At 41.2% G+C, this 24,960-nt stretch overlaps 2 protein-coding genes across 4 annotated transcripts in view; one reads left to right on the top strand and one right to left on the bottom strand.

Moving 5' to 3' along the window:
* The window catches only part of WDR3 (WD repeat domain 3), a 28,059-nt gene extending 14,357 nt beyond the window's left edge, over positions 1-13,702 (bottom strand). The window contains exons 1-12 of the mRNA XM_004581864.3: positions 13,554-13,702; positions 12,035-12,237; positions 10,977-11,186; positions 8,699-8,817; positions 7,980-8,058; positions 7,067-7,162; positions 5,667-5,786; positions 5,374-5,475; positions 4,878-4,975; positions 3,913-4,020; positions 3,244-3,474; positions 806-899 (exon numbers count right to left, since the gene is read on the bottom strand). Of these exons, the coding sequence (XP_004581921.2) occupies positions 806-899; positions 3,244-3,474; positions 3,913-4,020; positions 4,878-4,975; positions 5,374-5,475; positions 5,667-5,786; positions 7,067-7,162; positions 7,980-8,058; positions 8,699-8,817; positions 10,977-11,186; positions 12,035-12,205 (1,428 nt within the window). The 5' untranslated portion in view covers positions 12,206-12,237; positions 13,554-13,702. The remainder of the gene's footprint in view (positions 1-805; positions 900-3,243; positions 3,475-3,912; positions 4,021-4,877; positions 4,976-5,373; positions 5,476-5,666; positions 5,787-7,066; positions 7,163-7,979; positions 8,059-8,698; positions 8,818-10,976; positions 11,187-12,034; positions 12,238-13,553) is intronic.
* A 139-nt stretch (positions 13,703-13,841) lies between these two features.
* Positions 13,842-24,960, top strand: part of GDAP2 (ganglioside induced differentiation associated protein 2) — a 58,868-nt gene continuing 47,749 nt past the window's right edge. For 2 of the 3 annotated variants that reach the window (XM_058660117.1, XM_004581865.4), the window contains exons 1-3: positions 13,843-13,992; positions 22,189-22,430; positions 23,772-23,911. In XM_058660117.1, coding sequence (XP_058516100.1) covers positions 22,255-22,430; positions 23,772-23,911 — 316 coding nt within the window. In that variant the 5' untranslated portion in view covers positions 13,843-13,992; positions 22,189-22,254. Of the gene's footprint in view, positions 13,993-22,188; positions 22,431-23,771; positions 23,912-24,960 lie in introns of all 3 variants that reach the window. The other variant, XM_058660116.1, reaches the window with a different exon arrangement.

Genomic DNA, 24,960 nt, shown 5'->3' with positions numbered 1-24,960 from the left:
TACCAGCTCTATTATCTGCTAGAGACTGTGGGCAAGTCACTGCACTAAAGGTCTGCATATTTCTTTCTTTAAAAATTGGTTATTCATAGCACTTTACTACAGAAAACCAAGGCTATCTCGACCAAGTTACACTCCCAAAGCTCACATGGCTATTAAGCGGCAGAGCTGGGCGCCACAAGTAGATCCATCTATTTAGTGTGAATGCTTCTGTGTAAAAAGCAAGTGCCACTATGTCATTTTATAAATGAAGAACACACTCAAAAGAAGTTAAGAGATTTGCTCCAAGTTACTCATTTGTAAAGTGGAAAATCTGAATTCGAACCCATGTCTGCCTCTTCCCACATGGATCTTCCCAATGTGAGCAGCATTTAAGAATACAATCTGCCCAGTTGAGTTTTACTGAATGTTTATCTGACGTTGTAGCATGATACAAAGCATTTAATATATTTTCTCATTAATTAAAAACGGTTACTTCATTTGCTTACAAAAAGACACATAAGAATAATTACCAAAATGTTAATGGTGGCTATTTTAAGTTCATGATTTTAATTTGTTCAATTATAATTTCAGACATGGATTAATTTTTTAAACGACACACACAAAAAAAGAAAAAGAAAATGAAGCAAATAAGAAAAAAAGGAAAGGAAAAATAACACACACAAGAGCATGAGCAAGAACCAATTACCAACATCCTCTATTTTATCCAGGTCTGATACACTTCCAACACAATAAAAAGGAATCAGACCTTCCAAACAACTTTAATATTGGGTAGAAAAGCCCAGAAATTGCAGAAGTCTCAGCTTACCTTTGTTCCTATGACGACCTGCCTATCACCAGGTACAAAGAACGAACACAGTGCGTATTCACAGGGCATCGTGCGGATGCACTGCAGTGTCGATCTGGGAGAAACAATGAAGAAATGATGTTTCAAGTCAGTGTTCTGCTTCGGCGCACACATTCACAAGAGAGAACACAAGTCTTCATACCCCCTTTTCAGGCAAAATTATAGTCTAAGGAGAAAATACTAAAGCAAACTTTGCTTTTCTTGTAGGCGCCTCTTACATCTAAGCAATGCTGACCACGTTATCTATGATTCCACAGAGCCCGACAGGCCATTCTCAAGAAGCAAATGAGCAGAAAGAATGGCAGGTCAAATCAGCATGTGACTACAGAGCACTCCATGTAATGTTCATTTTATAGACCCATAACTACTTATCCTTCAACAAACATATATAACAGGTTCACTGGATTCACAATCATTTACTGAATGCCTACCACATGCCACGTGCCATTCTAGGTGTTGGAGTTAAAGTAGTGGATAAGACAGCAGAGGCTTCTAATCTCATATGCTTAACACTCTTCAGGAATGGTAACTATAGCGTATAACAACCTGGCGAAGAGAATGAATATACAGGGCATAGAAAGGAAGGCCAAACTGTCACCGATACAGAGAAAGCCTGCAGATAAACAGGGGGCTGTTCCTGCTGAAACAATTGATAGCACAGCAGCCAAGGGGCAGGCATATTCTTGCTGTGCTTCAGGGATGCCAAGGGGGTCAGTGTGGCCACAGTGCAGCCAAAAAGGAGGGTAGTATGAGGTGGGGCCTGTAAGGACTTGGCTTTTAGAGTGAGATAGAACTCTAGAGGTAAAACTTCCATGACAAAAAGATTAAAATGGCTGTCTCACTGAGAATAAACTATGGAGCGAAAATCAAGGAAGCATGGAGAACTGGTGATGAGGAAGGCCGTATGAACTGAGGAAGTGGCCTGACAGGTGGCGAGATGGGCTTGGATTCATGATGTTTTGAAGACAGGAGTTGCTAAGGGACTGGATGATATGAATATGAGAGGAAACTGAGAACATACACATTTTTGGGTTAGAATAACAGACAGTAATTACATATTCAGATGGGGCAGTCTGTAGAAATATGAACTAGGTAAACTTCTAAGAAAAAATGCATGTTAGAAGTCTGAGGTGGGGGCCACTGTGATAACTCAGTCTGCAAGCGCCGACATCCCATAAAGGCACTGGTTTGTGTCCTGACTGCTCCATTTCCCATCCAGCTCCCTGCTCGTGGCCTGGGAAAGCAGTAGAGGATGGCCCAAAGCCTTGGAACCCTGCACCCATGTGGGAGACGCAGAGGAGCTTCCTGGGTCCTGGCTTCACACTAGCCCAGCTCCAGCCATTACAGCCAACTGAGAAGTGAACCAGCAGATGGAAGATCTTTCTGTTCCTCCTCTGTAAAAATCTGCCTTCGCAATAAAACAAGTAAATCTTAGGAAAAAAAGTTTGAGGTGCCAAGTTATATATATGAGTGGTGGCATACAGTATCTGAAAATAACAGACTGATGTTCAAGGGAAAGGCCAAAGCCACATACAAACTCATGTGTTATCAGATAAAGTCATATGACTAGAACACTACGTGAGCTTAGGTAGAGAACATGCCGAGACATTCATTCGTATGTCAGAAACAAGGATTCAGCAAGAGCTGAGGACACTCAGGTAGATAAGGAGCAATCATGAGAGACAAAAGTGGCTCAAAAAGTAGAAAGTCCGCAATTGAGGGATACAGTGTCAAACAGGAGTATCAGTCCTTGGATTTAGAGGCATGATCACTCACACTATGACAAGAGTGCTTCAATAAAATGGTAAAAAGCTTTACGGGAGACAGACCAGGCAATGGAGAAAATGAACCAGCGAGTGGGGCAGGAACTGAAGAGCAATATAGCACAGGTCTTTAAGATGGAACATGCAATACATGCGAATGCTGACAGGAACAATCCAAAAAACACAGAAGAGGCAGCTTCCTTTGTCCCAGCAAACTTAAGTCAAGTTATCAGCTTAATGATTTTAGAAGTATGGGAGACTTGGAGAGGAGAGTGTTAAACAATCATCTAGGAAAGTAAGATGTAGATGAGAAATTCATGTAAAATTACTGGACAACAGTAAGAAATCGGTCTGCATTTAGAATGGGCAGCATGATTGTATGGTTTCTCTCTAGCAAAGCACATCTAGAAGCTTCAGAGACAGAAAAAGCTTGCTACTCCTGAGCTGCAAACTTGTGGCCAAAATGTATCGCAGACACATTTGGGAGAATGAAGTATTTAGGTCCCTAACAAGCAAAGCAACTTATCAGAAGTAAGCAAGAAACAAAGCAAAAAAAAAAAAAAAAAAAAAAGAAAAAAAAAATGAGAACATACTAAAACTCTTCAATTATGCTGCAGGAAACTTCATTGCACAAACCTGTTCCATATCTTAACAGAATCAGCTGCGGCTGAAAGTACAGCGATGTTGTCTGAGCTGAATGAGATGGTGCGCACATCACTGCGATGGCCCCCGATGGTGATGCGGCTGGTCCGGACAGGCTGAGGGGCCGGCAAGGACGGGTTCAGCGAGTACAGTTCCACCAGGTTGTTCTGCAGCAAGAAGACAGCCTTTAACTCTCCTTGAGGCGAATGAATCAAGTCAAAAGATCTGTGTGGAAAAACAATCACAAATGTTCTGGCTGACATGTTCACTCAGATTAACTTGTGTTATGGGAAAAAGCTGTCACAATAGGTGTATGCTCAGTACTGAAAAGCTAAGTACACACAAAAACCTGGGCTCAGATCCCAGTTCTGACATTGATCTTCCTGTGCATGTGACCCCAAATCCCTCCTGAACAGAGTATACAAGTACTTTTTGATCAGCAGCCAGAAAGGACAACAAGAGTTAAAAGTTTATATTTATACAGATCCTCATAGGAGGTAATAAGTAGACCAGTGGAGAAGGCAATAGAGTGTGACCTAGGAAGCTCAAGATCACTGCCTGCAAGTGTACAATCCACACAGGACCTTGCAAACACCACGAAACAGGCAGTCACACTTTGCAGCTCACTGTTCCTGTAACTTCAGGTACCACACTGCTACTCACTTGATCTTAGCTGAGGTTTTGATATTAGTCACCCGCTGAATTTCATCTTGCAGAGTCATTTCGACATTGATTTCAAGGTCTTCCTCTTCCCCTTTGCAAGAATTTAATCTAGCAAGGGGAAAAAAAGAAAGAAAAAGTAGAAAGGAATATCATTTCATCACTCTTCCAGAGGTTTTTAAAAACTGAGTATAAAATCTGGACGCATGATCAAAAAAACTGTGATTCTGGGAAACTCACTAAACCACACAGAATTACCATAAGCATCAAAAAAAGTAATGTGTGTGGATATGTGGAAAGCTTTGTGAACAACAGTTGCATAAACATAAAGATTCAACTAATGGGTAACCCCGAGAAACAGACTGAGTGCAACAGTCCATAAAATCTCCTGGAACAAGTCTTTGTAATTCAAATAATCCCACAGAAGTAATACCAGTGAACTTGTCTAACTTGACGACATTTAAAAACATTATAAACTTGTACTTTAGAACCCAACTATGTCAAATAAACATAGGTCCCAAAATAGATGCCAGATCAGATGACTTTTTGATCTCTGATAACAGAAATGTCAAGCATTAGGAATGTATTTCTATGGTCATCATAACCAAGGTTACAATGCACCAAACTGTCCAGTTCCCTTTTTTTCTCAAGGCCAAAGGTCAATATTACAAAACACAGCTTTCTTCCTCATTGCTTTCATTAAAAGCAGAGTTAAACACCACAATGAAAATCACTTTTAAAAATCTGCAGTCTTTCTTTTCTAGTTCCATGTGGGTCTGAGTATAAGACTCAGAAATGTTATTTATAGAGATGTACTGCACAGTAGAAATACAAAGCTCAGATTACTGAATTCTTCCCTAAACCTTAACAGTAATCAAGATTAAGACTATTTCCTTAAAGAAGCTACAATTTTTCCCATTTATGTGTGATCTACCCAAGATACTTCATTAACAGATAAGAAAACATACTTAGCTTTCTTCCTAGCTTTCTTCAACTTTTTATCCATTTTCTTTTGAATTTCTTCTTGAGAAAGGATACAAAACACTTCAAGTACAGAATCAGTTCCCTGGAAAAGCAAAAATTGCTGTAAGTTTTGGACAGGCAACTTGTAATTTAGTTTATTCTCAGTAAGAACGAAACAGTACTATCTTAAACAAAGGCATCCCTCCCAGATTGCTGTCTGTGAAAAGGAGATGCCCTTTCCATTCACAGCATTGCTCTGAAGACTACACTAGAAGTTACAGTCTGAAACTACCTAGAAGATCAGCATCTAATCAACAATAATAATAATGTTAATGTTTGTTATTGCTACGTTAACATGAACTAGGGATTACAGGTCCACACAGTACTGTACAATGTCACTGATCCAAAAAATACATTCATCTCCTCACAGAATATGAAATAAAAACAAGTCTCTGAAAGGAACAGGACTGTTTTTTCTTTTCTTCTAAGTCTGGTACTCACATGGCAAGCAAGGATCCGGCCAGTCCTGTCTACTACGAGGTTCACAACTCTGTCCCGTCCTTCTCGCATGACGGAGCCAGCCTTTTTGCAGGAAATGATGCGCTACAGAACATGGAGGAGAAGATCAAAGTTTAAACACTAGGTTTGATCCCCTGTAATGGTGTGGATCTAATGAAAGTCAACAAAAATATTTCCTTAAAGTGATTATAATGATCATGAAAATCATAAATTTTAAACTGTATAATTTTGATCCCCACCCACCCATTCAACTGTTAAAAAAAAAAGAGAATTACATCCTCAGGAGCTTCATCCATCTCCGCCTCCAGAGTATCAGCCTCTGCTTCAGGGGTGTCCTGCTGTTTAGCAGAAGATCCTTTGATTTTCTTAGGTTCTGGTTCTTCTGGGTCTTCAATCTGTTTTATAAAAACATAAAACATAATACATGCCAGGAGGTAACTCATATTGACAGGAATCACTCCTATGATTCTAACTTCCAGTTAGTAATTTCTCTGAACAAACCTCATGATTCATACATTTCTTTATTGTCATTTTTTAAGAAACAGTCAGACACATTAATAGGAATGCTAGATCACAAGCAGAGTAGGGGTTGAACCAGCCACTCTGATGTGTTAACCTACTGCACCAAACACTCCCCACTCAAGCAATTCCGTCAACAGGACAGGTATTAGATTTATTAAAATCTAACCTGTGCAAACAAAACTTCATTCAGTATGCTATTCCAATACTTTCTACAGTACAAGGATTACTGTTTCATTATAACTATGAAAAAATTAACTCATTCTTTATTAACCTCAAAAGTTTCTCTGTTCTTAGGTGAACAAGCTACTATATCACAAAAGGAAAGATTCAGATTGGCAGGAAGCATTGCAAAGACGCTGCAAAACAGGTTATATTTTCTTCTTAGACAAATGCCAGCCTATCCAAGAAGAACCCATTAAAAAGACCATTGGACACAATATCATACTTAACTCCAGCTAAATCTGAGCTTCTTAACTTTTTATTTAATATGAATTCTTACTATCTAATAAAACATTTTCAGAATATATATATTCATTAGCTCATTTAAATGTGTGGAAGATCCATAAACTGTAAAACCATAAAAAAAAAATCCATCAATGGACACCCAAAGGTCCAGGAATAAGAATACTACAAACTAAAACATTACTTTCATCAGAAGCCATGAGTTTAAAGCTACTTGACTGAGCTCAAATAAACAATAGCAATGAACAGTGAAAAATAAATTTATTTAGAAGCTTTGGGTTATCAACATGACAGAATTCCTCCTAGTAGGGGCTGCCATAGTGTTGTATAGGTTAAGCCACCATTTTGCACCATCCATATGCGTGCTGGACAGATCCAAGCTGCTCTACTTTCTAATTCAACTACCTGCTGATTGCCTAGGAAAAGCAGTGAAGGATGGTCCAAGTACCCTGTACCCAGGTGGGGAACCTGGAGGAAGCTCCTGGTTCCTAGCTTTCTCCTGGTTTAATTGAAATCTCTGTAGCCAATTGGAGAAATTGGAAAATTTCTCCCTCACCTTCTCTCTCTAGTTGTCCTTCAAATAATCAATAAATCTTCAAAGCAAACAAACAAAACTTTGTAGTACTATGCAAAACACTTGGATTCTAAATTCCAAACACCTGTGTGAATACTCGTGGCAGGAAGTCCTTACCTCTTCCAGGTAGGCTACATCCCAAGCCCTCAGTTCACTGTCTGAAGTTCCAGTGATGAGTCGCTTTTCTTGTGACACCAAAACCATCCCCCAAATCTACGAAAACATAAAAATTCAAATAAAATGACTTTTAAGAGACTCTAGATTGTGGCATTTCAAATCTACGTAAACGGCGATAAAACTCTCTGGCACCTCAATATCTAAGACAAGACACACTGAGACAACTCTTTCAAAACACAGTATAAGGAATCCCACTTTTACAAATAAAAGAATGATTTGTGGTAGAATGTCTGCTAATGCGATTCCAAAAATTTCTAATTAAGCAGCTGTTCAACATAAATTTGAACTATAAGCCAACCAAAGTATAAAGTCTTGCACTTCTTTGCTTTTTAAGCAGTAGCTAGTTTAAAAAAAAAAAAAGCCGTTAAATTTCCTGTAATTTTTAATTTGAATTTTTTGAATCAAATAATAAAAATAACAGCATCTCAAACGAACAGCCCAATAATCTAATCTGCTTTTAACCCTCATTCATTTCAGGCATTTTTTTTTTCCAAAGCCTGGTATGAACAAAGCACCAAGAAAGATGCAAACATATGTAGAATATTTCCTGAACAGAACTGATAGATCTCTATTCAGGTACTTATCCTAACGGTTATATTTTACAACTTACAGGTCACCAGGCTAGGCAGTAACATTAAGCCTTCCTTTAATCATGACGATGGACACTTACTATATGCAAATAATCAAACTCATGGAATAACACATTTCCAGGCCAATTCTTACGAAATGACAGAGTAGCCACAGCTGCTCCAGTGACTGGCATTGCCTCCTCCAAACCAACCTCACTGTCTCTCAAAAAAGAACATGAAAGTAAAAAGCTAAAAATAGCCCAGACCCAGGGCCCTGTGCATACTTCAGTTCGGTGGCCAACCATCGTTTTGAAGCAGTGCTGCGTATCAAGGTCCCACCACTTCACCACGGTATCTTTTCCACTAAGAGAAGAAACAGGGAAAAAGAAATAGATTCAGTTTAGGAAGAATCAATAGACTAACCAGGAGATCAAGGATTCATTTGCAATAAAGCGCTGATACACAGCAGTCATATCTACAGTTGCTATTCTAACAGACCTTTAATCATACAAAACGGTTAGTAACTGGGTCATTTTGACTTATAGAAATGGAAATTTCAAATGATTCAATGTAACAGACTTACAGAATTCTAAATTATCTTACTCTTAAAGATATGCTAAACTTAACACCTATTATTCACATCTGACTACTGCTCCATGTCCTGCTTTTGTGATGTTCTAGGACCCAGAAGGTAAACAGAGTTCATTCTACAAATGGTTGGTCAAAAGGTTAATGGACATAGAAAAGCTGTTATTAGGGAAAGAGAAGGACACAGCACAACAGGGACTTTACAATGGCTACAAATAACTCGGGGTAGCTCTGATACATGATTTGGGAGGGGAAGGAAGGAGGGAGGAAAGAAGGGAACAGAAAAGGAAGCTAGCACAGCAGCAAAATCAATGTGCAGAAAAATTAATAAGCAATGAAGCCAATAAATTCTCCCTTCAAAGCTCTCTCCAGTGACCTCATCTAAGCAAGAACTGAAAGGGACCTTACTCCTTACCTAGTCACCAACAGATTCTTTTCTCTCAGGAACAATGCTTGTGTGACAGCATCCTTGTGCCCCTTTAAACGGTAGAGGCCACTTTCATTGATCACATCCCACACAATAACATCTGTGTCCTAAAAAGACCAAATAAGACCAAAGAAAAATAATTTTCACCACATATGGCATAAGCTAACAAAGAAGCAGATTCCAATTATGAATAAGAAATTCAAAATTCATGTAGAAAATTTGGAGGGCATACAGAAAATCCAACGGAATAAATGCCAGTCTTAATCTTAGGATAAGTGGATACTTTACATTTTTTAAGTATCTATTATAGCTGCAGACCACTATTTCCCTATTAGAAAACAGCAATTATACCACCTACAGCTTTTTCTTTTTCATTTCAAAATTTCTATCTCCACATCATTCTAGGATCTTATTTTATAATTCTCATAATAATCAAAACCAAACGTACACTAGAATTTATTAAAACATTTTTAAAGATTCAGTCATATACAAATACTTCTTTATTTTTATTGGAAAAACAGATTTTTACAAAAAGAAGGAGAGACAGAAGAAATCTTGATTTATTTATATTTAAAATGTAAATTTAGAGTGAAGGAGAGACAGGGTTTGGTTGGTTTACTCCCCAAGTGGCTGCCAGAGCTGGAGCTAAGCCATCCCAGTCAGGAACCCAGGGCTTCCTCCAGGTCTCGCACATGAGTGCTGGGGCCCAAGACCGAAGCATCTTCCACTGCTTTCCCAGACCATAAAGGCAGGACACTGGTTCAGAAATGGAGCAGCCAGGAAATATACCAGTGCCCACATGGGAGAGCAGTGCTGCAGGCGGAGGATTATCCTGCAATGCTCTCAGCCCTAAAATTTTTCTATTTCAGGCATTTAGGTATTTTCTAACTGTGTTATTATAAATACTTAGAAAAAAAGACTTATTTTAAAAGCAGACACAGGAATCTTTCATCTGCTGGTTCACTCCTCAAATACCTCCAACAGACTCAGCTGGGCCAGTTGAACCCAAAAGCCAGAGCTCCATCTGAGCTTCCACCTGGTGTCCGGGACTCAAGTACCACAGCCATCAGCCATCACTGGAAGTTGGAGCCAGGACTCAAAGTGGTACTAAGTTTTGGGATGTAGACATCAAGCAGCAACTTAATCTACTTGTGTCACAATGCTGACTCCAAAAACTATCTTTACAGTGTGATTTATAACATCACAATGATCCCCGAGTTGCATTAATTTATAGAACCAGCAATGAAAGACATGTATCACAAAGCCGGTGCTCACATTCATTCAGCCCTGGATATGGCCAAATTCCTCAGCTACTACTCCTAATTGCATGATCAAAAAATGCTTATTCTCATTACTGAACATAATTTGCATTTCTTAATACTAATGAGAACTGCATATTCTATGGTGATTATCAGACATTGTATCTTAATTGAATGGACCATTCATGATTTACTTTTCCGATGTCTTCTACTTAATTGTTCTTAAATTACTTATACATGAAAACATTAAAATCTCAGTCTTTCCATTATAATTTTCTTTGCTATACATCAATGCAGCACTTATTTAAACCATGGTTTTTATAATGCACTCTAATACCTAAAACCACTCTTTAATTAACCTTCCCCAAGTTTTGGTGTTCCCAATTCATTTGCTTCTACACACATGCATTTAAGTCACTTAGTGAAGTTTTAAACAACAAAAACCTCTGGAATATTTTAACTACATAAACTAATAAGAAAACACTAACATTTTCTTCATACCTTTCTTCCTATTTAAGAACATAGATTGAGCCTCTATAAAATGCTTCTGTTATTTTCTTCAATAAGACTTGCTGGCATTTTTATGGTTGTTGCTTAAAATTTTTACTATAAATTACTTTTTTATATTACATTTTCTAATTAACGCTTTTTGAAATATTGAAAAGCTACTGATTTTATAGAAGCTAAAGACAAATAGTAATCATTTTGAGTCTTTTTTTTTCCCAGGCTGTTTTGTCTCCCTGTCTTGAGTAGCACTTTTACAATGATGTCCTTGACTAGTTCCCACAGATAAAGCTGACTTAGCCTTGTACCTAATTGACTGTTATCAGGCAATAAGACAGTAAACAAAATGAACTTCCCTACTCAAATCCATCTATTCCAATTCTACCATCTGTAAATTTTGTAAATTTAGAGTTGTTTCCGCCATTCATTTTTAGTGAGCCACCTGTTTCAGCCATCTGTTCCCTTAGTAGATCACAGTATGAACAGCTAATTCAAAGTCTCACCTTGGACCCAGATGCCAGCCTGCCTCCTAGCTGGTCATACTTCAAAGTCGTGACAGCTGCTTTGTGTCCATTGAAGGTAACATTTCCTTCCCCGCTGAGGAGACTGAAGATTCGGATAGAGCCATCCTCATAACCAACAGCCAGATGTAGTCCATCTGGAGAGGGACACAAGCAAGTGACTTCTTGTCTTAGCCCCTGAAGGATGAGGATCTGAAAAACCATCACAACGTAAAGGAGTTAACCAGGTCACCAAGAAAAACGTGTGGGAAAAATCAGGCAATTAAGTACAATTAAGAACAAAAGTAATTTCAAATCACTTTTATAAATAATGATACTATACTATACATCTTCAGCCCTTTAATGAGAATTATGAAGCAGCAAAGAGAAAAAATTATTCTCTCCACAGTTCAACACTGGCACACAGAAGTAAAATTCATCAGGCAACAGAATAAAATTACGCAGTCTTCATCTAGCACAACACCAACTGAGTTTCACTGGAGCAGAACCCAACTGGCACAGCACCACAGTTTCCTTCCCCAAAGAACTCTGTTCACAAGTATGTGGGGAGTCAGATGGTAAATGGACAAGACTAAAATGTTTATAGTTTGGCAGGAATAGCGCACTCAGCAAATTCAGGTTCACATAGTAGCAAAACCCAGTTTAAAACTCTGGAGGCTCATCTGTGTAAGCTTCAATCAACATTGCGGAATAATATTCTCAAATCCCTAAAATTTGTTAATTGGCTATGAGGGCAAGAGGACAATGGAAAATAGAACAGAGAAACATGTTAGGAATAAATCTCAAACCACAAACAATGACTTTAAATATTACTATTGCATTTAAGAAATAGTCTCATATTGGGTTGTCATTTTCAGAAACTGGTAAAAAAAAAATGCAACAGAATTCAATGCTTAGCTATTTAGACTCAAAGGCAAAAGGATTTCTGAGGGCACAGAAACACAAAAATCATGCAAAATAAGTAAATCAGAAGTCTCCCATTGGTCAATCCATCCTCAAACACACTTAGATCATTATCAACTGGTTTATTTTCGGCTCACCTTCTCTCCTTTCCTCAAGTCCCAAACGAAAACGTGTTCGCAGGCTGGTACTGCCACATAGCGTCCTTTCTCACCACGAAGTGTCACGAAGACAATATTACCTTTTTGGCTGCCAATCAGGCCAAAGACTGCACTAGCCACATAGTGCAGGTACTGCTTGGTGAGGCCCATGTTACCGAGTTGGATACCACAGGTGAGGCAATCTGCAGCATACACAAAGAAAACTCAATTCTTCCATTACCTAGGTTCTGACAGAGTAGCAAACTACTATCTTGTGGCTACAAGTATGTAACTTGTAACTTCCTAGTATTTGTTAACGCTAAATAACTAGCATAAAAAAAAAAAACACTGAAAGTCTACATTTGTTATTTTTTGATAACCAAACAAGCAATTCCACCAGTTTTAAACTGCTCACAATGCCATGCTGATTTCGTAGGCACCAAACATTACAGCCTTAATGCACTGTTAACTGGTACCCAATTCCACTCACCATCAAAATGTTACATCAACACTGGTGGCTTGCAACTGAATATACTTAAAGTGAATTAGACTAATTAATTGTAAACACTAGATATATGGCATTGAATCAGAAAATCCTGGCACCCACAGCACTTGCCTTCTAGGATAGCGGTTACACACACGCATAGACCCAACGTCCTGGAGGCCTCAGGAAAGGAGGGCTAGGGCCCACTTTGTCCCATTGCACACCTGTTTCTCATTCATTAGGGCTCATTTCTCACAAGTCCTCACAAGGGATACTACTGCTGGTCTTGTTTCCAAGACCACATTTGAAACCTGAGTGAAAAAGTTTCACCGCAACAATTCCACAAAGGAGACTGCGATTTTTGTGTCTTTTACAGACACGGAGCCTAGACACAGAGAGGTTAAACAGCTAGCCTGACGTCATTCGGCACCAAAACCAGATGCCAGTGCAGCTCTTCTGACTCTGAAATCGGTGTTTTTAATCACTGTGCTAAGCTGCCTCCCTCCTTTCTTGTGCCACTCAACCCCATCTGGACCCTGCTCTCCCAGGACATCACTCACCGCTGGCTGGATGCGCTAGTTTTCCACCCTGCCCCTCCGCCTCCCAGATTCTTCCCTCATTCCATTTAAAAGTCACACTTATCGGAGAGATCCTTTCAGACGCATTTGTCCCTACCCTACAGCCATTGAAAGAGCTAACTCGCTTGCCTCTTTCCAATAACTCATCCTGCCCGTGCTTCCTCGCCCTGCGACCCGGCCTTCCTCACCCTCCTTCTCCCATCTAGAACGCCGCGCATCTTCAGACACCTGTTTCCATCGGCATCATCCCCAGGCCCACGTGCCTCCGATTCGGCCCAACTCCAGCTGGCTCGACACCTTCCGTGCACGCAGCCCACTGCTGGGGCGGCCCGGCTGTCCCCGGCACGCGCAACCCCGGAGGCACACGGCGGCCCTTGCATCCGCGGCATAGTCACCTATAGACGGCCGCGCCTGCTGGGACGCCCCCATCCCCCAGCTCATCTCGGCCACAACTTACCCTCGCCTGGGCCTCTGCTGACACCACGAAGGCCCCGGCCAGCTTCCGCCAAATCCCCCTAGCGCAGGAACCGCCAGCAGCAGCAACAGAGAAGCTCCACTGCATGCACCGATGCCTCCACGAGGCTCCAGGCGAACGCGGCGCACGCCTACCACCCGGGCCTGCCTCTTCCGGGTCCGCCCCAGGAGCCTCTTCCGCCCGGCGTTCCCTTTGCCTTCGAAAAGGAAGTGACGGAGGGAGCGGGCTGTGATTGGTTCGCACGGCCTGGGAGCGGAAGCGCAGAGCGTTTGCAGCTGGTCATTCTAACCTCCACGGACCGAGTGAGTGGCGTTCGCCGCGGCGCTCCTGCTGAGGGCTTGTCCCGAAATGTCATTCGGCCGCCCTCGAAGAGCAGCGTAACCCGGCCCCGCCGCCGCCCGGATGGGACCGCCAGAGTTCTGTGAGAGAAGCGGGGAGGCGGGGCCGGGCGGGGCGGGCCCCGGGTTGCGGCGGGAGTCGCGGGGGGCTCGACCCGGGCAGGCGGGATCGGTGCTGCGGTCTCTGAGGGAGAAGGAGAGAAGGAACCTGGCGCGGCTTCCCGGAGCGTCGGGGGCGTTCTTGGCGCGAGGCGTGTCGGGGACGCCGGGTCGCCTGGACGAGACAGGGTAGAGGCTGACTAGGCACGAGGGTGTGAGGGGGCTCGGGAGCCTGGGCTGCCGGGGAAGCGGGGCGGCCGGGAGCCCTGTGCGGGGCAGCCTCCCAGCCGAGTCCAGGGGCGCTCCGCGAGCGGACAGCCGCCGCGAGCCGGGAGGGGAGGACGCCCGAGCCCAGGATGCTGAGTTGTCAGACTTCCCGCAGTCCCTCGGGTGACATTGGCCAGGCTTTTGTGTTTCCGCCCTGCGGCCGCTGGAGGGAGAAGTGACCAGAGCCTACTCCTTGTGCTCTGACCGAGTCTTAGGGTGATCTACTGCCGGGTGCCAATTCGCTTTTTCTTTTTTTTTCTGTCTTGGAAGACCTGCCCGCTTGTTCTCTTGCACTGTGTAGCAAGAAGTGTCAGGAGTGACATAAAGACGCACGCCAGCCTAGAATTTGGACTTTTTGTCTGCGTTACCTGATTTGGTTGAGAGGTTTCTTGAGTTTAATTGCAGTAGTAAAATGCACGTGACCGAACTGTGAGTAGCTGTTGCTCCCCGATGTTTGGGAATAAGATTACAGTGAATAGAATGAATGAGAAGAAACTGTGGCAACAGATTATTTCAAGGAGCCTCTGGGTGGGTGGGTGGGTGTGTAAGGTCAGCTTACGTGCTTTACTGGAAAACCGCATTGTTCAGATTCCTTCTAAATGACACCTCTTGGGTTATCTGATTGCAAGGGAAGCTAGGAGAGGTGACTGGATACTAAATCAATTTTGCCTGTAGAGGTCGAGGTTCTCCCCTCTTAGTGAGTGAATGGATGCTTCGCCGCATTTTACAAACCTCAATACTTCTAATCTGTTAAGACATCTAGTCTTTATTCACCATCTGCCTTGTTTCCTTTTGAGTTATAAAATGTTGAACACGTGTTCATTATTATATATGGATGAGTCATGATTCTGCCTTTGTTTAAAAAGTTGTCTTAGCATTATTAAATATTATGGCAAGGGACTCCATAGATGGTAAGAAGAATTTCAGCAAACGTGGGTATCAGGGCAGCTGTCACTGAATGTTAGCAACATCTCACAAGACATCATGTTCACTGTATCAAGGATATCACATACTTTCTTAGTGAAGTTACATTGTAATGTGCTATATTTACAAATGAAAATAACAGTTTATGAAGATGGGATTGCTAATCACTTAGAGGACATGGGCTTTGGGTGTTTGGGAATGTTTGGGACGTTGACTGTGTTACCAGAAATGCCCGGTGGGTTCTTTCCTCAGCTTAGTATAGAAATAAAAAGCCGGGAATCTGTTGCAAACAGAAAAGTTTATTTGCGAAGGGACCAGGTGAGCAAGGAAGGGAAAGCACCTCAGAAGAGCCGGGAGGTGGGGTGCCTCTCGAAAGGGGAGGGAGAGAGAGAGACACCAAAGGTTTGAGGTAGGGTCTTGGGATTTTAAGCCTTCTTTGACCCCTCCTTGTTGGGCGGGGAACCTACAGGTAAGATGTTCCCCATTGGTGGTCTCTTAATTAATTAGGAAATGGGTGGGCAATGCTGGTGCCGCCCACCTGAAGGTGTGGCCAAGACCTCAGAAGACCTGGATGGTCTCAGACTGGGCTTAGCCAATTTCTTGTACCATATTTCATGTTGGCATAGTTTTCCCAGTGAGCGACTTTTCAGTTGGCATGATTTTATTTGTAAAAATGATCATCTTTATTATAGTGAGTTTAGTATTGGGATGGAGGTAGGATGCAAAGATACTCTAATGTACAAAAAAAAAGAGAGAGACCCTATAATTTTTTTTTAAGATTTATTTATTTTTATTAGAAAGTCAGATATACACAGAGGAGGAGAGAAAGAGGAAGATCTTCCGTCCGATGATTCACTCCCCAAGTAACCCCAACGGCCGGTGCCAAGCCGATCTGAAGCCGGGAACCAGGAACCTCTTCCAGGTCTCCCACACGGGTTCAGGGTCCCAAGGCTTTGGGCCGTCTTCAGCCGCTTTCCCAGGCCACAAGCAGGGAGCTGGATGGGAAGTGGAGCTGCCAGGACTAGAACCAGCGCCCATATGGGATCCCGGGCGCGTTCATGGCGAGGACTTTAGCCGCTAGGCCACGCCGCCGAGCCCTATAATGTGTTTTTTAAAAAGAAAAAATGGTAGCAAAGTAGAAATGGAAGTGGTGTGTGTAGACCATCTCTCTTTGTACTTTTACCCAGGTTGTCCAATCAGTGTAAGCCTTTTGAAGCCTAAGTAATCAGATCAAAAGTTCAAAAGTTCTCATTTTTTTCTTTTAAGTGATATCGTTCTCTTTTTAACCCGGAAAAGAAAAAAGATTTCTGAGATTGTGAACAGTATGCCTCACGTGCCCAGTCTTGAACAGTACAGTCAAATCTGTCCATCCAATGCAGCTATTCATATAAAACAATACTAGAAGAACTTCAGACAGAATATAAAAAATGCAGTGTAATAGCTGCTGTGTCATATTGTTTGAATTGTAAAGGATACTTCATGAATTTTCTTTGTATTTTAGTTCTTTTCCACTAAGATGAGAGGATGGGGCAGGCAAAGAGGTAGATCTGATCACTCTAGAATGTTCTGTTTATTCCGTGTAGACCTTTTGGCCCTGGAATGTTGCTGTCTTGTTTCAGGAGCCTTTTTCAGTGAGGTTTCCTGTTAGCTTCTGAGCCTGTTCAAAGTGCAGAACTGATGAGTTGATTTTCAGTATAAAGTCTGGCTGTGTGGCAGTGCTGTCCAAATAGCTGACTGTGGCGGAAGATTGTGCAGCCTCTTCCTGCCTCCTCCTTCATTAAGGACTCCTGCTCAGAGTCACTGGGATTGTTAATTTGAATCTGGGGACTTTCACACATGTATTTGTAGATCTGTACTTGCTGAGTTCAGGGACACACATTTTGGGGTGATAAGAAGGGCCTTCCACAAAGTGGCCTGTGACCTCAGGATGGCTGAGAACCACTATTTCCTGTGCAGTCAGCTTTTAGTTTTCTAGGCCTGCTGTGGTTTTGATGCTCCATTTGTTTTAAGAACAAAGGAGAGTGTGAGCAGGAGACAGAGAGGCTTAATTCTGTTTTGGAGTAAGAAAATAGAAATGCTAATTGACTGTATTGGTCAGTTTATACTGTATATGTTTGTTGAAATATTACACTGCAATCCACAAAAATTCCTGTGTAGTGATTGTTAATCAAAAATGAAATTAATCTTTTAGTCTTTAGTGTCAAGTTGATTTCTGTTTGGAGCTGAATCTGCAAAATAGTCAACCTTTGTTAACTACTGTAACACCTTTTGTAAAATGCCATTAACCTCTACCCTACAGTAACAGCTGTGGTCATTACTTATGGCTCATTTAACATCCAGTGTCTTTTTTAAGAAATGTTTTCATGGGTCCGGCGCAACAGCGTAGTGGTTAAAGTCCTCACCTTGAATGCATCACGTTCCCATATGGGCACCGATTCGTCTCCCGGGAGCTCCACTTCCCATCCAGCTCCCTGCTTGTGGCCTGGGAATGCAGTCGGGCATGGCCCGAAGCCTTGGGACCCTGCACGCGTGTGGGAGAACTGGAGGAAGCAGCTCCTGGTTCCTGACTTCGGAATGGCTCAGCTCCAGCCATTACAGCCGCTTGGGGAGTGGACGATTGGACAGAAGATCTTCCTCTCTGTCTCTCCTGCTCTCTGTCTCTCCTGCTCTCTGTCTCTCCTCCTCTCTGTCTCTCCTCCTCTCTGTGTATCTGCTTTTCCAATAAAAATAAATAAATCTTCAAAAGAAAAGAAATGTTTTCACTTAGGAGGCAATCATTGTGGTGCAATGAGTTAAGCTATGACACCAACATCCCATATCACAGTGGATTTTGAGGCTTGGCTATTTTGCTTCCAATCCAACTCCCTGCTCACGTACCTGGGAATATACAATAAACTTATCCAAGTACCAGGGCCCCTGCCACCTATGTGTGACCCAAATGGAGTGTCTAGTTCTTTGCTTTGACCTGGTTCAGCCCAGGCTGTTGAGGCCATCAGGGAAGTGAACCAGCAGATGGAAGATCTCACGGTCTCTCTCTCTTTCTCTCTTCTCTCTGGTACACTGTAATTCACTGTCCCTGCCACCATGTTCTCCTGGTTCCTTCAGTGGTTTTGGCTCTTTGCTACTTGAAACCCCCAGATTTACCCTTTGTACTCTCTGTGCAACTCCACTGCTGATTTTTTAGTTTGGGGTTTTTCTTGTTTTTTTTTTTTTTTAGCTCTCACTTTCTGGAAGAGACATTGTCTTCCTCAATGTAGACTGCTTATGCTTCTTAGAACACACTCATCACAGATTTTAGCTATTTGTTTCTATGATTGTGTTGGCTCTGTCTCTCCTGCTAGACAGAGACTCAACAGCTAACAGAACTTGAATGAATGAATGTTTTGAACTTAGTAGGCAAATATACATTGTTGTCTCACAATTTCTGTGGATCGAGAATTCAGAAGTTACGTAGTTCTATGACTGTGGTTCAGGATGTCTCATAAGGCTACAGTGGAGATACCAGCTAAGGCTGACATCACTGTAAGCCCATTTGAGGCTGGCGGATCAACTTCCAAAGTGATTCATTGACATGCTCAGTGGTTTTTGCTGACAACCCTCAATTCCTTCCCCAGAGGCCTGAACACGGGTCAAGAGACATTCTTAAACGTCCCCAGGTCATGGGAGCTATCCTAGATTGAGCAGTGCACAATAAACAAGGGAAAGGATAAAATATGTTTATGACTCATCATTGAAAGCCACACTCTGCCTTCTCTTCTCTGTTCTATTGGTTAGAATCTAGTCCACTTCAGTTGTGAGAGAAAAATTACATAAGGATATAAATTCCAAGAGGCAGGTACCTTTGAAGAATGTCTTAGAGACCACCACAGATGCTGTGTGGAACAGCAGTGTCAGCAATTGGTGATGAAGACACTTGCTGAGTGGTGTTGACGGAGGATGCAGATATAATTTTTATATATACATATACACACATATGTATACATATACATGTGTTTTAGCTTCATACAGGAAAATTTGAGTGATGCTGGAACAGAATCAGTGTTGGGTTAAATCAGTCTTAAAGATTAACAGATGATTGTGGGGAAAGTTATGACACTGAAATATCCAAGAGTATATCCTATTTCAACAGTTTGTGTTTTTGTTGTTATTGTTGCTTGGTCTTCAACTCTGAGCTCTAGCAAATGAAAACATAGCCTCATCTCAACAGTGGTGCAGGCACCTTTCACACTGACTCTGAGAAAGTGACATTTAAAAGAAAAGAAGATTTTTTTATTTGAAAGGCAGATGTTATAGAGACGTCTCCCATACACTGGTTTAATCACCAAATGGCCACAAAGGCCAGAACTTTGCTGATCTGAAGCCAGGAGCCAGGAGCTTTTGTATTTCCTGAATGAGTACAGGGGTGCAAGAACTTGAGCCATACTCTGCTTCAGTAGCCTTGCAAGTCTATAAGCAGGAAACTCAATTGGAAATGGAACAGCCAGGAAATGAACCAGTGCCCATGTGGAACCAGTTCTCCACTGCTGCTGGAAAATTAGCCTGCTATGCCATTGCTCCAGCCCTAAAAATTGCATTCTTAGTGTACCTATCTCTTCTAACCCAGGTGGATTATCCAGCTTTGAGATGGTTAATCTCATTTAATCCTCACACTAACCCTGGAGTTAATCACCCTTATTCTAGAAATAAAGATAGTTAAAGGGTGACATACTTTCTTCCTAGGTGGTATAGTCATGGATCCAAACTTGGCCTTCTGGTATTAAGCATCATTCCTTTGAGCTAGACCATTTTAACCCTGATAAATGAATGTTGTCTACATTTGTCCTCTGTATCCTGTTCAAGTCTGAACACTTGTGTTGTGAACAGATCAACAAAACACATTGTTGCCTCCAACTTCAAAGACCAATTCGATGCACTAAACATTAGTGTACCTGAAATTACCAGTGTTCAGAGCAGGGTAGTGCCAAATGCCCTGAACATTAGTTTCTAGGTAAAATTAGCGTAATTTTTTTTTCAACTGAAACTACCTTGATACTGAATTAAATTTAATGTTTATTATAAGATTCCAAATTAATTTATTTTATATTTATTGCAGTTTGTTTTCTATTGCTTCAGTTCTCTCCATCTCTGTTTTGTTGTAGCCAGAGTAATCTTTTTTCAAATATGAATTGTTAGTGTTAGTCATGAACTTGATGAAGGTCTTTTAATAGTTTGTCCTAATATTTAGAATAAAAACTCATGGCTTACAGACTGTTTTGTGTGGTCTTCTCCTTTCTTGCCAGCTTCATCGCCTGCCACTGATTGCCTAGCTCATTCTGCTGACATCTCTGTCCTTGGAATATACCAAGCTCCTTTATGGCCTTTTGGTGTTTGTTCTTCATATGTCTTGTACCTGGTAGAACTAAACATGTTCTAAACAAGTTTAACCAAATTCTCCCTCTTTACTGCTCTGATGTATCTTCTCTAGGCATTCTGTTAGATGCCCTCTTGCCTATTCCTTGTTCTCTTATCTGTGAAAGAATAGGTTCCCTAAGTGCGGAGGATTGCTCTGTCCTTACTCAGCAGATTATCCCCAGTACCTAGTACTTAACCTTGTAGCTGCTAATACTTAACACATCCTGGATGCTTTAAAAAAAAAAAAAAAGCATTCTTATTGGAAAGGCAGATCTACAGAGAGAAAGATTTTCCATTTGCTAACTCACTCCCCAAGCAGCCATAATGACTAGAGTGAACCAATCCAAAGCTTCCTCCAGGTCTCCCAAGTGGGTGTAGGGTCCCTAGATTTTGGCCATCCTCCACTGCTTTCCCATGCCACAAACAGGGAGCTAGATGGGAAGTGGAGCAAAGTAAGGATTTAGCCATTGAACCATCACATTGGGTCCCATCCTAACTGCTTGCAGATATACTGGAGGAATGAAATGTTTCACTGATATAAGAAATTTTACTTGCTGGCAAACTGAATGTTCTTTTTTCTAGTAGTATTTCCCATAATCTTTCTGTACTTTCACTCATTATGTCTTCCTCCTATCACCCTCCTCTCTAATTTGTATATTACACTATAACCATCCACCTACCACTGCTTCATGCATGTATTTTATCGGTTGTCAAATCCCATTCATTTTTTGTTTTACTTGTTGACTCTTAAATCTGAATCGCCTCCATCTCTTTTGCTGCTGTTTTAAAATTGAAAAAAAGATGAATTTATTTTTATGTCAAGAGCAGATTTACAGAGAAGGAGAGTCAGAGAAAGACCTTCCATATGCTGGTTCATTTCCCCAAATGGCTGTTAGCAGCTGGCGCTGAGATAATTCAAAGCCTGGTGCCAGAAGCTTCTTCCTGGTCTCCCACATGCGTGCAGTGGCCCAAGCCTTGGCCTTGAGCCATCCTCTATGACTTTCCCCGGCCCTAAGAAGGGAACTCTATCAGAAGTGGAGCAGCTGGGACTAGAATCAATGTCCATATGAGATGCCGGTGCTTCAGGCAGAGGAGTAGCTGGTTGAGTCAGTGTGCTGACACTCCTTTGCTTCTTAGAAATCTTTATAAGCTCTCATTACTTGGTAGCAGTAAATGTTCTTGCTTCTCATTTTATCTTAGCTCGGTATATCTTTCACATTAGACTGAACTCATGGTTATTCTTTGTATCTCTTACAACATCTAACTCTTCAATTACTTGTAGTAGACATTCAGTGAATATTCACTGACATTCAGTGAATGTCCTATTTCAGGGAAGTAGAGTTCATGGGGCATGTGATTATTTTAATGGCTCGCTCTTGAAAAGAATTGTGCTTAAATAATTCCCCTTTATCCCTGCTGTAAAAAAGCTGTAGCAAGTCTTTATTGTCCATTGTTCTTAATGAACTACTTCAGTGACTATACACATAATATACTATGGGAGAATTTCATAGTAGACTTTTATGTTTGCCTTGAGAAGAATTAAAGTAATATTTGTGCTTTCTGTTAAAAGTATTCTTTTTTTTTCTTTCCCTCCTTAGATAAAGTCTCCAGTGAATTTTGAGTGGCTGAGGAATTTGAGAAAAAATAAGACACATTCCCATTCCATGGATCCCTTGGGTGCACCTTCCCAGTTTGTGGATGTGGATACACTACTCAGCTGGGGTGACTTGTGTGAAGATGAATTAAATTCTTCTGATACTACAGCTCAAACATTTCCAGAGGACACTACTAGATCACCTTTTCTCTATAATAAAGATATCAATGGGAAAGTAGTTCTATGGTAATTTCTTATTATATCACTGTTTTGATTATATGATTTTTTTTGTGATTTTTTTTTTCCTAAAGCCTTTTTGTTGACCTTATCATTGCTGAAATATTGCTTTACACATACATTTGCAGGTTAATTAGGTGTAACAACTCACAATAAGCTGCACATATTTGAAGTGCAAGACATGACAGGGCTGTACACACAACATGTATCCATATCACAATCAGCATAGGGAGTATATTCATTACCTCCCAGGGTCTGGGTTTTGTTTTGTTTTGTTTTGTTTTGTTTTGTTTTGTTTTTTTGTAATCCTGCCTCTATGTCTCAAGTAACCATTGATCTTCCTGCCATTGGAGATTAGTTGGGATTTTTTTATTTAGAGTTTTGCAAAAATGGAAGCATGTATATTTTTTGCATCTTGCTCCATTCAGTGTAATTATTTGTAAGTTCATGTGTGTTATTATTTGTAACAGTAGGAGTTCATTGTTTTTGCAAAAAAAAATGGCTTTATTTAGAAATTGCAAACTGTATAATAAAATTACAAGATCCAGTGGTTTTTTGAGATGGTCATAGAGATGCACAATTGCCACAGGCAGTTTTAAAATAGTTCACGAGTCCAAAGCCCTGGACATATTTGCAGGCAATTCTCACTTCCCTGCAATTACCAGCTCTAAGCAACCACTAATCTGCTTTGTAAAATTCCTGTCCTCAACATTTCGTATAACTGGAATCCATGCGATAAAATGTGTGGTTTTTGCAACATAATACTTTCAGGGTTGATTCACATTTTACAGATTGGGGGTCCTAATCTGAAGATGTGAAATGCAAATTTCACATTTCAGTAAGGTCAATGCAGGCATCCCCAAATCAGAAAGCCTTCTAAATGTAAAACTTTTCTCGGCTTGAGCAATCCAGATAAGGAATATTCAAAGCGTAGTACAGATCAATACTTAATTTCTTTTTATTGCTGAATAATATTCAGTTATGCCGATATACAACATTTATTAGTTTTTTAGTTGGTAGACATTTGGGTTATTTCTTATTTTCAGCTGTTGTAAATAAGGTTGCTAGAAAACAGCTTCTTTCAACTATAAGCATTTGTTACAATGAGATCTAGGTTAGAAGCCAGAGTGTGACATTATGGTTTTGTGCCTTTCGGGGTTATTGGCAGTTGTATTAAAGATGCGTTGAAGATCTTTAGTTTTTTGATTCAGAAATTCCTTTTCTCCTATTGTTAGTCTGTGAGTTGTTAAAATCAGTGTTATACAGGGGATAGCAACAGAGAGCTTGTCAGAATTGGGAATTAGGTTTCTTATCTCCTGTTTTGCATACTTTCCCTTTATTTCCCGTCAGGAAAGGAGATGTGGCGTTACTGAACTGTACAGCCATTGTGAATACCAGCAATGAAAGTCTCACAGACAAGAATCCTGTTTCAGAAAGTATCTTCATGCTTGCAGGGCCTGATTTGAAGGAGGACCTTCAGAAACTTAAAGGTGAGTAAAATTTTCATAGTAAATTGTTGGTTGGGAAACTGTTAATGTCCTTTACTTTGAAAAAGCCTATTTTGCATTTAACTGATAAAGTTATGTAGAGGGCTACTTTTTCTTTTGTTAAAACTATTTTTAAATGTATTTTTCTTAAATGCCAAATAAAAAGTGAGAGAGGGAGAGACACAAAGAGTGAGAAATCTTATATCCACTGGGTCACTCCCCAGATGGTCACAGTGGCCAGGTTTGTGCCAGCCCAAAGCCAAGACCCTAGAGACTTTTCCAGATCTCCCACATGTGTGTAAGGGGCGCTAACACTGGGGCCATCTTATGTTGCTATCCCAGCCGCATTCGTGGGGAAGTGGATTGGAAATAGAGCAGTTGGGACATGAACTGGTAACCACATATCAACACATATCAGCTTCATCCACTTACTACAGCGCTGATCCTGAAACTAAATTTTAAAAAGCCTTTGAAACTTGTGGGGTTTTTTATTTTTATTATTATTTTTTTAATTTTGATGATCTTTACATGTTGATTAGGGCTCAAAGGGTCAAGGGCTATAACAAACTTGGTGAGACCATTGTTTCTACATTCTCTGTTTTCCTTCCTGTATCTGGGAGAAGAGGAGAGACAAAGGGAGAAGTCACACCCACTCTTCCAACCATCCCCCATGGTTGGGGTCCCTGACGTGGGGCATGCTGCGAGGTTCCTACTCAAGTGGTTTCAGTAGTTCAGCTGTTCTGAATTGCTGCCAATCTCATCATTCCAACCACATGAAATCTCTTCAGAATCCACTGGCTGACATAGTCCACCTTAGCATCTCCACTTGTCCAGATTTTCACTGCCAATACATGGCTGGGGTAGTTGATCAATTTGTTCTGTCCTCTGTTCTGGTACCAGGTGTCCTCTGCAGGCTGCAAGGTACTGCCATATCCTCCATGTGCACCTGGATATGCTGTCCAGTGCGCTCTTTGAGCCACGGAGGTGGCTCAGCTTTGACACAAGCACTCTACAGTCAGACCATGAACCTGCAATTCTCTTCAAGATTAGGG

Source organism: Ochotona princeps, chromosome 2, assembly GCF_030435755.1.
Source record: "Ochotona princeps isolate mOchPri1 chromosome 2, mOchPri1.hap1, whole genome shotgun sequence".
Taxonomy (NCBI): domain Eukaryota; kingdom Metazoa; phylum Chordata; class Mammalia; order Lagomorpha; family Ochotonidae; genus Ochotona; species Ochotona princeps.
This window is presented reverse-complemented; position numbering and strand designations above follow the sequence as displayed.